Source organism: Aspergillus aculeatinus, assembly GCF_003184765.1.
Source record: "Aspergillus aculeatinus CBS 121060 unplaced genomic scaffold BO66scaffold_16, whole genome shotgun sequence".
Lineage (NCBI taxonomy): Eukaryota > Fungi > Ascomycota > Eurotiomycetes > Eurotiales > Aspergillaceae > Aspergillus > Aspergillus aculeatinus.
In genome coordinates this window covers 327787-341874 of record NW_020291485.1, presented here as the reverse complement: position 1 = coordinate 341874, position 14088 = coordinate 327787, and the positions used below count along the sequence as shown (strand labels likewise).

The 14088-nt window shown below is 53.9% G+C and overlaps 4 protein-coding genes across 4 annotated transcripts; 2 read left to right on the top strand and 2 right to left on the bottom strand.

Annotated features, from left to right (window-relative positions):
• The first annotated feature begins 61 nt into the window (after positions 1–61).
• Positions 62–4420, top strand: BO66DRAFT_346962 (DEAD/DEAH box helicase). Its single transcript, XM_025644601.1, has 3 exons — positions 62–397; positions 541–1573; positions 1642–4420. The coding sequence occupies exons 1-3, from the start codon at positions 332–334 to the stop codon at positions 4353–4355; spliced, it is 3813 nt and encodes a 1270-aa protein (XP_025505395.1). The 5' UTR covers positions 62–331; the 3' UTR covers positions 4356–4420.
• A 296-nt stretch (positions 4421–4716) lies between these two features.
• On the top strand, positions 4717–5933 carry BO66DRAFT_371445 (ribosylnicotinamide kinase). Its single transcript, XM_025645452.1, has 2 exons — positions 4717–4967; positions 5039–5933. Exons 1-2 carry the CDS (start codon positions 4783–4785, stop codon positions 5907–5909), a joined length of 1056 nt encoding a protein of 351 aa, XP_025505394.1. The 5' UTR covers positions 4717–4782; the 3' UTR covers positions 5910–5933.
• Positions 5934–6027: 94 nt separating this feature from the next.
• Positions 6028–9427, bottom strand: BO66DRAFT_470371 (uncharacterized protein; the record flags this gene model as incomplete). Its single annotated transcript, XM_025652784.1, has 2 exons — positions 6028–9205; positions 9299–9427. The coding sequence occupies 2 exons, from the start codon at positions 9425–9427 to the stop codon at positions 6029–6031; spliced, it is 3306 nt and encodes a 1101-aa protein (XP_025505393.1).
• A 694-nt stretch (positions 9428–10121) lies between these two features.
• Positions 10122–12150, bottom strand: vosA (the record flags this gene model as incomplete). Its single annotated transcript, XM_025643648.1, has 10 exons — positions 10122–10400; positions 10471–10593; positions 10706–11036; positions 11106–11214; positions 11277–11323; positions 11436–11520; positions 11580–11725; positions 11791–11860; positions 11933–12000; positions 12101–12150. The coding sequence occupies 10 exons, from the start codon at positions 12148–12150 to the stop codon at positions 10122–10124; spliced, it is 1308 nt and encodes a 435-aa protein (XP_025505392.1).
• Between the last annotated feature and the right edge of the window lie 1938 nt (positions 12151–14088).

The window sequence follows — 14088 nt, the reverse complement described above, 5'->3', positions numbered from 1 at the left end:
TGCATCGAGCTGCAAACCCGGGGTCACCCACCACTACCACGTACCACCTTCAGGTACTGTACGAAGTACAGTATATGATCCACTTATCTGCAGGGGCTAATGCGGCTCTGTGCTCTTTCCTCCCTCATTACTCTTACTCTCTGTTTGAGACCGCAGAAATTTTCTTTGTGTGTTATGCCCAGATGACGGCAACTACAGCCCACCTGTGAAGGACTTGACCCAGGCCAGTGAGATCGCCGCCGACTAGATTTTGGCTTGGTCCCTAGTTGCGGATCAACACGCAACAACAAACACCCTGGGTCGCGCAAGAACAAGTGCTTTTATCGTTGCTATGTTGGCCGCAAATGAAATTGCTAATGTGACATCTGCACCTGTTGTCGATACCCATGACTGTCAGGTATGTTCAAAACACCCTATTGACATGGAGGCTATATTGTTCTCTCCCTGCCGGAACTACCAACTTTGAAAAAGAGGATGGTCGCTGACCGGTTGCTTCTACCCCCTTTCTCCCCGGGGAGGAGGGGAACTTCTGGCATCCAGACATCACTATCACACACCCTAGGAATTAAGTATGACACCATGGCTCTCGACTCCGACCAGGAAGCCCTATCCGCCACCGACTTCTACCCGGGGCTAGAATCATCGGTCGACTCTCCGGCCTCGACGCCGACCCCCGCCACGCCCCAATCCGAATGCCCCGCCCCCCGAGGCATCGTGGCGATTGATACGCCTACTGCCACGGCCGCTGCTGTTGCTGTTGCTACCGCAGGCAGGGACGGGGAAGGATCGGACATCTCGCTCGACTCGTACATCGCCGTGGGGGTGCTGCGCAAGCGCAACCCGGTCTACGGGAGTGTGGAGGAGGCCCCGGCAGCGGAGGCGGCGGACGGATACCCGGCCTCCCAAGTCGCCAACCTGGAGAGTCACCAGTGGATCCGGACGATCAGTTTCACATACCCGGAAGAACACTCGTCGTGGTGCGGGGTGCAGGTCTACGTGCTGCCGGATGATGTGGGGCGCAAGCACCTGCCGCGGTCGAATCCGGCATTGCGCCGGGCGCTCAAGGTCGTCATGGAGAGGGTCGATCGCTCGGTGGAAGCGTGGTCGGGCGACTTTGTCGCGGATTGGAACACCTGGGGCCCCACTAAGCGGGATCCAGAGGGGGATGGGAAGGAGGAAGAAGAGGATTCTCTTTGGTACATTTTCAACACCCTGCAGGACCCGGCGCCTCGGGCACATATGATCAAAGATAACCTGTATGCGAGGAGGGCGATGGAGCAGTTGCTTACCGTGACGACGCCAGCGCCGGCGTCGAGCGGAGGGGAGGGGAAGGACGACGACGACGACGAGGAATCCGGTCAGGATCATTCAGGGGTATTGGGGCTCATGACGCCGTTGTATCCCTACCAACGTCGCTCGGCTGCAATAATGGTGCAGCGGGAGGCTCAGCCGGCGCAGATGCTGGATCCTCGACTCGAGGCTCGCAGAGGTCCAACGGGGCAGGAGTATTACTATGACAAGGAGGAGGGACGGATTGTGCGGGAGAAGAGAATGTATTCGGAGGCTTGTGGAGGTTTGTTCTTGGCTATGTCAATTGTGCGTGTCCAGGGGAAGTCAAATTGCTGACGCTCTATGTGCTAGGGATTTTGGCGGAAACGATGGGCTGCGGTAAAACACTGATCAGTCTGGCGGTGATCTTGGCAACACGGGGGCATTTCCCGGAAATCCCCCTGGAGCACCAGGAATTAGAACCTCGAGTCCGGGACACGACTGGAAGTCTGGTCGAGATGGCCGCGACGACCGCCGGTCGGTTCTCGCTGCCATGGAAATCCCACTTTGACGAACTAGGCCACTACGGCGCCTTGTATAACAGATGTGTTCAGGCGTGTGAGAGGAATCGCGGTTCATATACTATACCTCCGCCCCCAGCTAGGCACGGAGGTCGCAGCGGCGTGCCGTATCCGAGGCCGCCTCCCCAGAAGGTTTATCTCTCTTCGGGCACGTTGATCGTTGCTCCACCGAATCTGGTCAGCCATTGGGAAAAGGAAATCGAAATGCACACGCAAGGCCTTAAGGTACTTACTCTACGATACAACAGCGACCAAATCCCCTCACCTGATGAGCTGCTGCATTATGATATTATCCTCTTCTCAAAGATACGCTTCGAGAAGGAAGCTGGTGAATCGGCCCAACTCACTCGGCACCTCCCTGAACCTCCAACTTCCCCCTTGACCAAGATCCATTGGTTGCGTATCATCGTCGATGAGGGCCATAATGCCGCCGGCAGCGGACATCGGTCGAACATGGCTCATTTACTCAAGCAGCTGCGCATTGAGCGGAGGTGGGTTGTGTCTGGTACCCCGTCCAGCGGGCTTTACGGGGTGGAGGTTAGTTTAGCCTCACAGGAGACCCACACCAGCGATACGGACTTGACCGAAGCGACGATGGCTGTGTTAAAGGGCCGGAAGAAGACCGGCAAGGCTAAGGATGGTGAGCTCAAGGATCTGGAAAAGTTGCGGCGGATTGTGATTGATTTCCTTGAGCTGAAACCCTGGTCGAACTCCCGGAACCGGACAGATGACCAGGCCAATTGGGTCACATATATGACGCCTGTAGGGCCTGGCTTGAAACGGAGAAAGGCCTCATCACTCCGGGCTACTTTGCAGAGCCTCGTCGTTCGTCATCGGTTGGATGTCATTCACAACGAGATTACGCTTCCTAGACTTTACAACCGAGTCGTGCAGCTGGAGCCGACTTTCTACGACAAAATGAGTCTGAATTACTTCATCTTCATCTTGGCAGTCAACGCAATTACCTCGGAAAGAAAAGATCAAGATTACATGTTCCACCCTCGCAACCGGAAGCACTTGGGCCAGGTTATCAGCAATCTTCGCCAGGCGGGATTCTGGTGGGCCGGCTCAGATGAAGGCCTCTCAAGTACGATTGAAAATGCTTTGAAGTACTTAGAGAAGAATCGCGACACGATGTCCGACAATGATATTGAAATGCTACAAGAGGGCATCCAGGTTGCGGAACAGGCTCAGGCGTGTAGCAGCTGGCATGCCTTCAAGCAGATGCACGAACTCGGTGTATTCGTCGAGGACTTTCCTTCGCACGCTCGAAGCATGTGGGCCCTCGATAACACAAGCGTAGAGGACGAGCCTCTACTACTTGGAATCACGCAAGCGCATCACGCGCAGCGATTCGTTACCAAACAACTGAACACACCCGACCCGGCCGACGGGCTCGCTGGCGCAGGCATCAAGGTGCGTCGCGAGCTTCGACTCGCTAGTAGCAGCGAGGGCGACAACTTCGAGACGAAGAAGACTACGCCAGACAAGCCGATCAAGAGTAGATCGCCCAAGAAGACCTACAGCAAGGGTCTGGTGAAGACCTTGTCGCCTGACTCCCCACTCGCCAAAACCAAACTCGTCGCCACCGCCTCGGCCAAATTGACGTACCTCCTGGATCAGATCTCCGAGTACCACAAGAGCGAGAAAATCATTGTGTTCTACGAGAACCCCAACACCGCGTACTGGATTGCGGAGGGAATTGAGCTTCTCGGAATCGATTTCCGGATCTACGCGCAGACCCTCAAACCCGATACCCGAGCGGAATACCTGACCTTGTTCCGCGAGTCCGAGGAGGTGCGTGTCTTGCTCATGGACCTCCGGCAGGCCTCGCACGGACTGCACATCGCCAACGCCTCGCGCGTCTACATCGTCAACCCCATCTGGCAGCCGAACGTCGAAAGCCAGGCGATCAAACGAGCGCACCGCATCGGCCAGACTCGCCCCGTCTTCGTCGAGACGCTCGTGTTGAGGGACACCCTCGAGGACAAGATGCTGCGGCGCCGGAAGGCCATGACCGACAGTGAGATCCAACATGCCGAGCGCGACCTGCTGGATGATAGCACAATGAGCTCGATCATCCAGAACGAGCGCTTCATCCCCATGTCGGAGAACGAGCCCCCCTCTTCCGCCACGCGGCTAGCATATCTGAAGCACCCTGCCGGATTTTTCAGTCGACACAAGCTCGCGATCGCCGACGACGAGGATGTCTCGAGTGTCGAGATGGCGGGGACGGCGGCAGCCGCGACTTCTTCTCCGAAGACACCGCCGGTCGCGCTCCGGAGGAAACGCGCGCGTCTCGTGCCGGTACACCTCAGCGAAAGCAATTCCTCCGGACCGGACATCGTCACCCCGAAACGGCGACGGACCTCGGCGCCGAGATTGAGCTTCGTATCTCCGCAGGGAATCCTCATGACGCCTCCACGGAGTTCCAAGTCCCCGCGGCCCACGGTCCGTTCGGGGGAGTCGTCGAGTGGTCGTGCAAATCCGGCTGTACGAAGATAACGAAGTGTATTGATCGGGCTTGATATTGGATCTACATGACGGGATAAAGAGAGGGCAAAACATTCGGTGTACCCTGTGTACCATATATGAAGATTTACTTACTATGTATAACACCTTCTACAAAAGATGTACAGTACTGTATGTAAATCACCCAACCATGAATTACATTGTAGTACTGTTGCAAAAAACGTCAGTGCGATCTCGCGCGCGCGCGCGCGCGATAACGATAAGACGACGGCCATACGCAGCGGGCCCCACCCCAGCTTGCTATCGCGATAAACCCGCCGATCAAGCACGTAAGTTACCCTACGAGAGTCCTACCTACCCCTCTTCCCTTTCCTCTAACTACCCCAAGCTCTTCTTCCGAGCCACCTACCTACCTAGGCCTCAGCATCATCATCATCATAATCATCACCAAACATCCAAAATGCCCCCTCCAACACCCACCATAATAATCGGCCTCTCCGGCCCCTCCAGCAGCGGCAAAACCACCCTCGCGCGCCTGCTGCACCGCATCTTCACCCTCCCTCCGGACGCATCCACCCCAGCTCCCCCTCCCCAAATCCGATCCCTCCTCATCCACGAAGACGACTTCTACCACCCGGACGATAAGTACGTTACCTCCTTGTCCCCCCCCCCACCACAACAAGCTAACTCCTAAACCCCACGGTCGGGGAGAAAAGAATCCCCCTCACAACCCTCCCAACCGGCACGGTGCTCCAAAACTGGGACACAGCGGGGGCCCTCGACCTGGGCTTCCTGGCGGCCTCGCTGGAATACGTCCGGACGCACGGACGGCTGCCGCCGCGGCTGCGGTCGAAGGAGGATCAGAATGATACGCAGCCGGTGGATGATGATACCAGTGCCAGCACAGGGGCTGCGGGGGAGGGGCAGGGGCAGGAGCAGGTCGTGGAGGCGTTGCGGAGGCGGGTGCAGCAGCGGCTTGGGGCGGATGCGGGGACGAAGACGGTCGCGTTCATGGAAGGGTTTTTGCTCTTCGCGCCTCCATGCGACACCGCTGCGGCGGCGGCAGCGCAGCACCCGCTGAGGGAGGTCCATGAGCGGATGGATGGGCGGTTGTTTTTGCCGGCGGCGTATGAGAAGGTCAAGGAGCGGCGGGAGAGGAGGTCCGGGTATGTGACGATTGGGGCGGCGCCGGTGCCGGAGGGAGCAGCAGCGGAGGGGGAACAGCAGGGTAACGGTAGTGGTGACGCGGTGAAAGACGACCGGGAAAGTATCGACTTGGAGGCGGAGGATGATCGGCCGCCGCAGAATTTCTGGACCGATCCCCCCGGCTATGTCGACGATATCGTCTGGCCCAATTATGTCAAGGATCATGCGTGGTTGTTGCTCCCGGAGAGGGAAACGGAGGACGAGGACCGCTTGCTGAGGGAGTCGGATCCCCAGGTGCTGGTCCGGCTCGTGGGCCAGGGGACTCGCTTGCGAGAAAATGCCGGGGTCACCGTTGCTCCGGGGCGCGGGGATAAACCCATCACGGAGCTCTTGACTTGGGCAGTGGAGGAAGTGTTGAAGCACCTAGAGAAAACGGTATAGACGGTATAGACAACCTGCAAAGCCCATGGTGACCATTGTAAATATTCTACCTAGACTAGACACATAATTGGTATCTGCTTGATACGGCTTCTGCTTCTCTCAATCTCAACACAAATTCCTCACACTGGGTCACCGTTTGGAACAATCGGCCCGCGCCATCCCAGCCAGTAATCCACCTGGTCTCGGAATGAACGGGTTTGGTGTGGATGGAGTGGCTGCTGCTTCTCTCCAACTTCTTCTGCTCCACTTCCCAACCCCTCCAATTCGACCTCTGCATCAACAGACTCCTGCTCAGTCGGTTCCTCCGGCAAATTGACATCCCCTCCGACTGACGCAGTCTTGTTCAGCTTGAACATCTGCTGAAAGTGGTTCTCATCCGCCGCCACAGAGCTCACCTCGCTAGTCAAATTAATGCCCCCTTCATGCATGACAGACGATTGCGAAGAGCCTCGAAACGAACGACTGAGAGCGTTGACGTATATATTGTCAAGCCAAACAGAGGTAAACATGCCACCAACAGCAAACCCTAGGCAAAACATCACAACAAGCCCCTTCGTTCGAAGACTCGCGTACCTTTCATTCTGACCAGCTATCGCATCTTCGCCACGTTGTATAATCTTCTCCTCACCATTCACACCACTAACTGCTCCACGAGCTTCTTCACCGACGTCCGTGAGTTCTTCTGTCGTCATTGGGGAGGTCTCTTCGCCAATGTTCACTACATCGTCTATCATCCCTACTGGAGAAGCATCTGCAGCGCCAGACTCTTCGGAATGCGATGTATGCTCCAGCGGCTGCCCCTGTGTCTGCAAGCCAGCCTCGGAATCTTCAGGCGTTACCTTCATGGAAGACTCTCCAGGATGGTGATTTGCTGGATTTTTAGAAGGAGATTCATCGCCTCGTTCCAAGTGAGTGTATCTGAGATAATGCTTAGCACGATCATTCGAACCGGATGGCCCAGGGTAGACTCTAGGAAGCCAGCTGCTTGCTTTCTTCTTGTTGTTGTGAGAGAGTTTGACCATCCAGCTGATGCAGAACATCTCATAGTTCTTCGGGTGGCAGATGATTTGTAGGGTCGAGGTACCCAGAGGCGTGTCATGTTCCGGTGCGATCTGAACCACCTGTAGCCCTGTTTTTCGAGTGTCAAGTTCGGTTCGAAAGAAGCCTTCGGGCCCACCATCTATCGATAGTAACACACAGCATTTCTCAGCGCAAAAGCAACGATTGTGAAGCTTCACCGAGCAGAATGCCTGGTACCGAATGCAAATCGATTTCTGGCGGTCGCGAGTGCCTTCCGCGGCGCCAGAGCAAGGCATGATCTCCGCTTTGATCTCTTGGTCCACGGTGAAACCTTTGATAATGCCGTAGAAATTCTGGTCGCACCGTCGAAGAGGTATCATAATGTCTCCACGATAGACTAACTCCGCCAGAAAGCAATTCTCCACCATCTTGTACCGTCCCAGGTTCGTGACTCGAAACTCAAGCCCGTGGTTTGCCGGAATTTGAAAGAGCAAGACCCCGATTTCATCAGTTCCCAGCCTAGGCAACCCCGGGATGACCAGGTAGCTCCAGCCACTTGGTGCTCCTTTCTGAAGCTTGATGGTCAAGGTGAGAACCATCTTGTATGGCACTGGTGTTATGTTGGGAGGGCTTTTGACAAACAAGATGTCATTGATGAGAATCAGTTCTGGTTCAGCAAATACCTCCGGCTGGGGTGAATCGGTTTTTTCCTCAGAGTCATCGGTTGGATGATCCGAGATGGTAGGCTCTGGGGATCCAGGCTTGGCCGAGGTCGAGCCTGTGAGGGGGCTTTGGGCTTCTGTGGTCATCCTATCGTGCTCAGGATCTGTGAGTGGATGGCGAGATTCTCGGAGGGTTTCGTCACTGTGCAAAGATCCATGCAACGATTCAGTGTCCGCCGCTCCGTCTGTGCCACCGAACAGTGGCCGTTGCTTATATTTGAGGGGAGTAGTTGGGGCTTCTTGGCTACATATATGGTCTGGAACTGTTTCCATGGGTGGAAGGCTGCTATCGACACGGGTTTTCTGATGCCTCCAAGACTCGTGCTCCCAAAGGGACTTTTCTAGGACTTCGATGTCTCTTGCCGTGAAGATCGAGTCAATACCAGAGTCCGGTTGCTTATCCGTAGGCGCAACGTTACTGACAGCTGCTTCTTCGATGTCTTTTGCCGGCAAGATCGAGTCATTACCAGAATCTGGTTGTTTATCCGTAGGCAACAGGGTGCTGACTGCTGCTTCTTTGATGTCTTTACCCGTCAAGATCGAGTCAGTTACAGAGTCCGGCTGCTTATCAGTAGGAAGAACCTTACAGACAGCTGCTTCTTCGGTGTCTTTGTATTTTGCCGGCAAGATCGAGCCATTACCAGAGTCTGGTTGTTTACCCGTAGGCAACACGGTACTGGCAGCTACTTCTGCAAGATCGATAAGAGTAGCCGTGGAGTTTGAAAGGTCATTTTCCCCAACCTTGATGTAGCTCGAAGCACCCAGGCCAGCATCGGATGATGCATCTGAGAGCACTAGTTCGACTGGCTTGTCAATCTTTGATGTAGATCTAGAACTTCGACTCGAATGGTTAGAGCGATAGCTCGTGGACAGCCTGCCTCTCAACCTCTGCATCTTCTCAGCAAGTGGACTTTTCGTTGGGCTTTTGTGTCTGTGAGCAAGGCCGGTAGAGACAGCATTGTGCGAGGCATCACCGCGTCCCACTGCTTTCTCGTTCGAATCTTCACTTTCCGTGTCTGATGCGGAACTCGGAAGACACGCATCTGCAGCGCTTCGCTTCCCTAGATTCTGGGCATTGTTGCGGTCCTCAGATCGAGCGATGTTTAGACATATGGGCGGCGGTTTCATTGGGGGAGTGCTACGAGATGCATGTCGGCGGCGTGTTTCCTGAAGGCTCGTGGTCCTCAGACGTGTCACTCGTGGTCTTTCTGACTGAGGGCTGGCTCCATCAGAACGGGATCTGATCTCCCCGACCTGATCGTTGCAGGGTGACCCAACAACGTCCTTGAGGGAGCTGACGTCGCTGACCTCATGCCCCGCGTTGAAAACAGACGATCTCCCCGAGTCAAGCTTAGTATCCTCTCCATTATCTTCGTCCTCAGTCACTGATGAAGAGAAAGCAAAGAGGGGACTGGGGGTACGGTATTCACATTTTGACTGATCGCTCTGACCGAAATGGTCCGAATGGACGCGGGTTACAGAAGTGCTGATAAGGGAGATGGCCGAGTGCTTTGTGTTCAGAAGCTGAAACTGCGTGTTGGGAAAACACTGGACCTGTGTGCTCATATAATCCGGTTGCTTGAATCAGCGGCAGACCCTCCAAGCCTCCACGCACGCTCAAAGGATGAGGTTGGTGAATTTGCTTACCTCCAGGGAGATTCTTACGGCCACTGGATCCTCGAAATTGCCCGACCATGTATTTCGTATTTCCAGGTTCGAAATCTCAGGCGGGTTTGGATGTGATCCGACTCGTGTCTTTTCCAGATGTTCCGCCATGCTGTCCCAACCGGAAGCCGTTGGTGAGCAGCAGGGCTCTGTTGAGTGGAAAGTCACAATAGTATGGGACGAAGGAGGAAGACGATCTCAAGTGAAAGATAAAAAGAAGGAAAGGGAAGGCGGGGGAGCGGAGGAAGGAACACAAATGGTCGAGGCGACGCGTGGTGCCCGGAGGTGAATGAGTTAAGGGAAGTTGACTGTTTGGATAAATTGCAATCCTGCCAGAAACGGCAACACCAACACAAACCGTAGACTTGGGCCAAGATTACCTCCAACAAACTTCTAATTACTTCGCAACGAAAGGGGTCGGATTTCTGACAGTACCAAACTGCCTAACTTCCATTTCATGAGCCAGGGAGCGAGCAGCAAAGCAAGAAGACCGGCTGCCCACCTCAGGCCATAATACTGCTCCAGGTCAAAAAATAATAATATATACAGCGAAGTCAGTAGTACCCTCCCTCGACAAGAGAAGCAAGAGCAAGAGACGTAGCAATAGAATCCCTGGTGACCCATTTTAATTCCCCAGGCGCCATGTATCCCCAAGAGCCGCCGATTTCAGTTCCCATGAAGTAACACCGACCGAACTGTCTATCCAAGTATCCCATAGCAAAAAATGAACAGCAAGAAACCAAAAGCAAAAGGAGAAGAAAGAAACCGTCAATATCAGAACACATACATCTGGACGTTGATTCGCTTATCGGGGGGTGCCATTCGCCGAACCAGGATGGTCGAAAGGGGGCTGACCGGGCCCGGAACCGTATCGCTCCGCCTCGTTCGTACCCATGGGCTGAGATGGTAGGATCGGTGTAGCCGCTTGAGACGATTGATCAAAGTAACCTCGAGCCGTCGCCCCATTTGTCCCCTGGGGAAAGTTGCGGTTCCGTTGCAGAGGAGGGAGTATCGTTGAGCTGGTCTGATATTGCTGGGTTCGAGGATAACCTTGAGACATCATCGCCCCTGTCGCATCCGCTGTCTATCCAAAAATGGTTTGTACTTAGTCTATCATCGGGAATAGATGAACAACGGGAAAAAGAAGTCCATACCGGCGTGCCAGGCTGATTTACCATCCCAAGAGACTGCATCGTCGCCTGTTGACTCGATCGGCTGTGAACACTTGGATCCTGCATCTGGGGTACCTGAGCCGAAGCCGGAATTCCGTAACTCATCTGCTCCGGAGTCAGCTTAAGCAAGCATTAGCTACGGTCTTTTAAAGGACACTCGAGTAGCCTTGTGGAGGGCGACCAAGTGACCGCCACACGAAAAGATAGGCCGACATACCGTATAGTCAGGAACTCCCGCATGCCCCGTCGGATAACCCTGCATCATAGAAGCCGGGTAACCCTGAGCTTGGCTGTATATTGCAGTCTGAGGGTAAGCATCCATCTGGCGAAGTCGGCCATCTGCATCATAGACACCTCTGGTGCCCATGTCAATCGACGACATCCGCGCTCGTTTTGTTGGATGCGCCGCTCCGTAGTACGACGCGTAGTCTCTGCCTGCTGTTTGGGGGTACCCGCTGAATGCGTTACTAGACATCTGAATTGACGAGCGATCTGGGGATCGTGGAAGCGGCTGAGGATAATCCTCCGGTCGTGGGGGTGGTCGTTTTCTGTGTCACCAGTAAGCCATGCCGCTAGCGCCATCCCGGGCCGTACTGTAAATTCCGTGGTCTACCTACATCAGCGTCCGCGGTTCTTTTCTGATCCTCAATTTTACTCCTTGATCTGCAAATGATCGAGATAAAAAGGTCGACTCTCCCATTCCAGGGAAGCTTTTTGGAGGGTATACTGCATCCGGTAAGCATTTGACCTCGGGCTGTGCAACGGGTTCAATAATGAAGCGTACTCACCCGTGAAGCGGTCCGTAATGATGGATTTTAGGTAAGTTACATCGTCCCTATAGATCAATGTCAGCACGAGCTCTTGATTTACATCCTTTCCTTTCTCATTCTCCGCAGGGGGGCCTGCGGGCCCTGGAATTCCAACCCCGGTCACTTGGAGAGGCTTACTTGCGCATTTCGAAGAGAGTGAATTTGAGTCGAAAGTCGCCCTCAATCTTCACGGACAGGTCTCCCCAAACGAAGAACCCTCCATCTAAGAAAAGCGCGTCAGTACGCGGCGCATGTCTGCCAACACTCCCGAGCCTCCCTTACCGCTGTTGTCCACGTCCTTCAACCGGTGAAGCGATGAGACCAGTGTACCAGTTAGTGCGGTGGATGGTGCCACGGGAACAGGATTGTCTTCTGAAGCATCGTAGAGGCTGCAGCACATAAAATAATAGGGACTCTGGAGATAATGTCTACTCGCGCCGATTAGCCAGGTGAAAGCCGAGGGCACGAGGGCTCGAAGTTTGCGGTCACATACTGTGCGAGATAGGTCCCCTCCTCTCTCACTCGGATCTGCACGATTGGAGGCGGATCAACTGGCTTGCGTTCTGTCCAGGCAACGCGATCCTCAAGTCAACGGCTGCTCGTCCATGGGACCAACTTTCCTGGCTGCGACGTACCTTTCTCCTTCCCACCAGCCACGCGCGCCCGGGTGGGCTGCTGGCGAACGATCAAGTCGAAGTCCGCGCTGGAGGTGAGCATCGTCAGCGAGAAGCCCTGGATGACCGAGTAAGAGTTGAACAGCCAGCTTTGAGACGACCAAGAGCTGGGGGAGCGACAGCACAAACCTCTGAGAATCGCGGGCCAGGGAAGCGTCCGAAAACGTCGACGCACTCATCAAGGCGAGAGATTGGGGAGATAGCACAGATAGCACCGGATTGAAGGGAGCCAAGGGATCCAAGTCGGATATCCGTCAGGAAACGAGCAGGTGAACCACGTCTGAATAATAGCAGGATACTCAGGGGAACAGCTTGATATGATGGTTGAAGAGAGACAAAAGGTGAACCGGTGGTTTTACAAGGAAGAAAAAACGGACAGGCCGGGGACTTCCACTCTGGAACCTGGCTGCGGAACAAGGTGCGGTTCGGAAAAGCACCAGAATGAAATGAATGATACCTACCCTCGTCACTTTTGCAGGTGATGGATGGGTGGTGGGTGGGGGGTGGGTAAGAGAGTGGTCTGAGAAGGGGAATTGGAGTTGGTTAAAGGATGGGACAGCACAGTGTATGACCGATAGAACGGGGGAGGTGGGATAGTGAGAATTGTAGTTAGTAAGGGTAAGGCCAGATGAGTTTAAGCCCGTTGCAGCTGAACAAGAGCTGTTCTTGACCTCTTGGACCCAAGTACCGGAGTGGAGACAGGGTGGGAATTGCTGGTAGTTCAGCTGCCAGTTGCGGGATTGGTAACAGCTTTCGGGGAGGGAGGGGAGGGGGGGGGAGGGTCGTTCTTTAGGTAGGGAGTTAGTGGTAGCGTAGTAAACCTTAGAGCTTCGATGGATTTGGGTGATTGTGGTGATGAATGGATTGATAGGTAGTAAAGAATGGTAGGGACCGTTTGAAAACAGACGGGGGTTTGGTGGTAGCGGTAGCAGTAATAGTAGTAGTGTACGTAGTGTACGTAGTGATCAGTTTTTTTTTTCCCCTCTGTCGAGTGAGTGCGTGGTTGAGTGAGCGGGCTCGACCTTTGGTTAAGGTGGAAAGGTGGGAGGAGTGGATGACTTTGACTTGGGTTTTGGTGGTTTTGGTGGTTACGAAAACGGCGCCGAGGGAAGGAAAAAGATGGATGGTGTCGTCAGAATGCAAGCGGCAAGAGCCAGCCGAGCACGGTTCCAGACAAACCTTAACTGCCCAAGAAGAAAAAGAAGCAGCAGAAGAATGCACCAAAGCTGCAGCAGAACCTGTAGTTGTACTGTACCTTAACCAGCAGTAGCAGCAGTAGCAGTCGAAGCAGTCGAAGCAGTCGAAGCAGCAGCTAAGTCAGCCCTGGCGATCTTCGTGTCTCTCTCTCCCTCTCTTTCTCTTTCACTCTCGATCTTTGTGAACAATCGCTGATAGAGACACGGACGGATGGCTGAGTGGTTGGAGGGATGGATTGTTTGCACTGTTGGTCTGACCGATCGATCTTCAACTATTTCTTTCTCTTGCTTCTTCTTGTTCCGGTTGATGATGTCGATGTTCAATTGTTCTGGAGTTGACTTCCGGATTCTTTTTTTTCGTTGGGGTTTCTTCTCCTCCCTTCTCCTTCCTTTTGATGTCTTGTCTTCTTTTCTTTTTCCTTTTGCCTATTTTTCCTTTTTCTCTCTTTCTAATCCGATTTTCAATTCCGGACCGACAGAGTAATTTCCTCACCAATGACGAAATATTGATTATCGATTTCCGTCCTAAAACTGCTCCCAATCTCCTTCTGTGTCTCTGTCACGAACTTTTGCCCGAAATCAAATCGGAGCTTTGCGACCGAGTAAAATCTGGTTCATCCAATCCACACCAGGTCTAGATGATTTCCCAAATCAAATAATAATAAAGGAAATATGTTGGTGTGAATAATGGAAAATCCGATGAACCCGATTCAGAAACCACCACACACAGACAACCGACACACAGACAAACCCACGCTCGGTCAAAGACGAACACAACGCTAATCACTGGGGCCCCCCCGCACGTCTTTCTGAAAAATTTCTGGCCAAAGTCAAAAATAGATCGAAATGAAGCAATAGGAAGCGAGAACAGCGACCTTGACAAGAGGAAGGAGTAAGTGTGGCGGGATTGAAACACCGCCT

Bases quoted from the DNA above. Each gene is read 5' to 3' on its own strand.
- BO66DRAFT_346962 (XM_025644601.1), top strand. From the start codon at position 332: ATGTTGGCCGCAAATGAAATTGCTAATGTGACATCTGCACCTGTTGTC. The intron at 398-540 runs GTATGTTCAAAA...TCTGGCATCCAG, and splicing joins TCGATACCCATGACTGTCAG to ACATCACTATCACACACCCT. The intron at 1,574-1,641 runs GTTTGTTCTTGG...TCTATGTGCTAG, and splicing joins GTATTCGGAGGCTTGTGGAG to GGATTTTGGCGGAAACGATG.
- BO66DRAFT_371445 (XM_025645452.1), top strand. From the start codon at position 4,783: ATGCCCCCTCCAACACCCACCATAATAATCGGCCTCTCCGGCCCCTCC. The intron at 4,968-5,038 runs GTACGTTACCTC...CGGGGAGAAAAG, and splicing joins TTCTACCACCCGGACGATAA to AATCCCCCTCACAACCCTCC.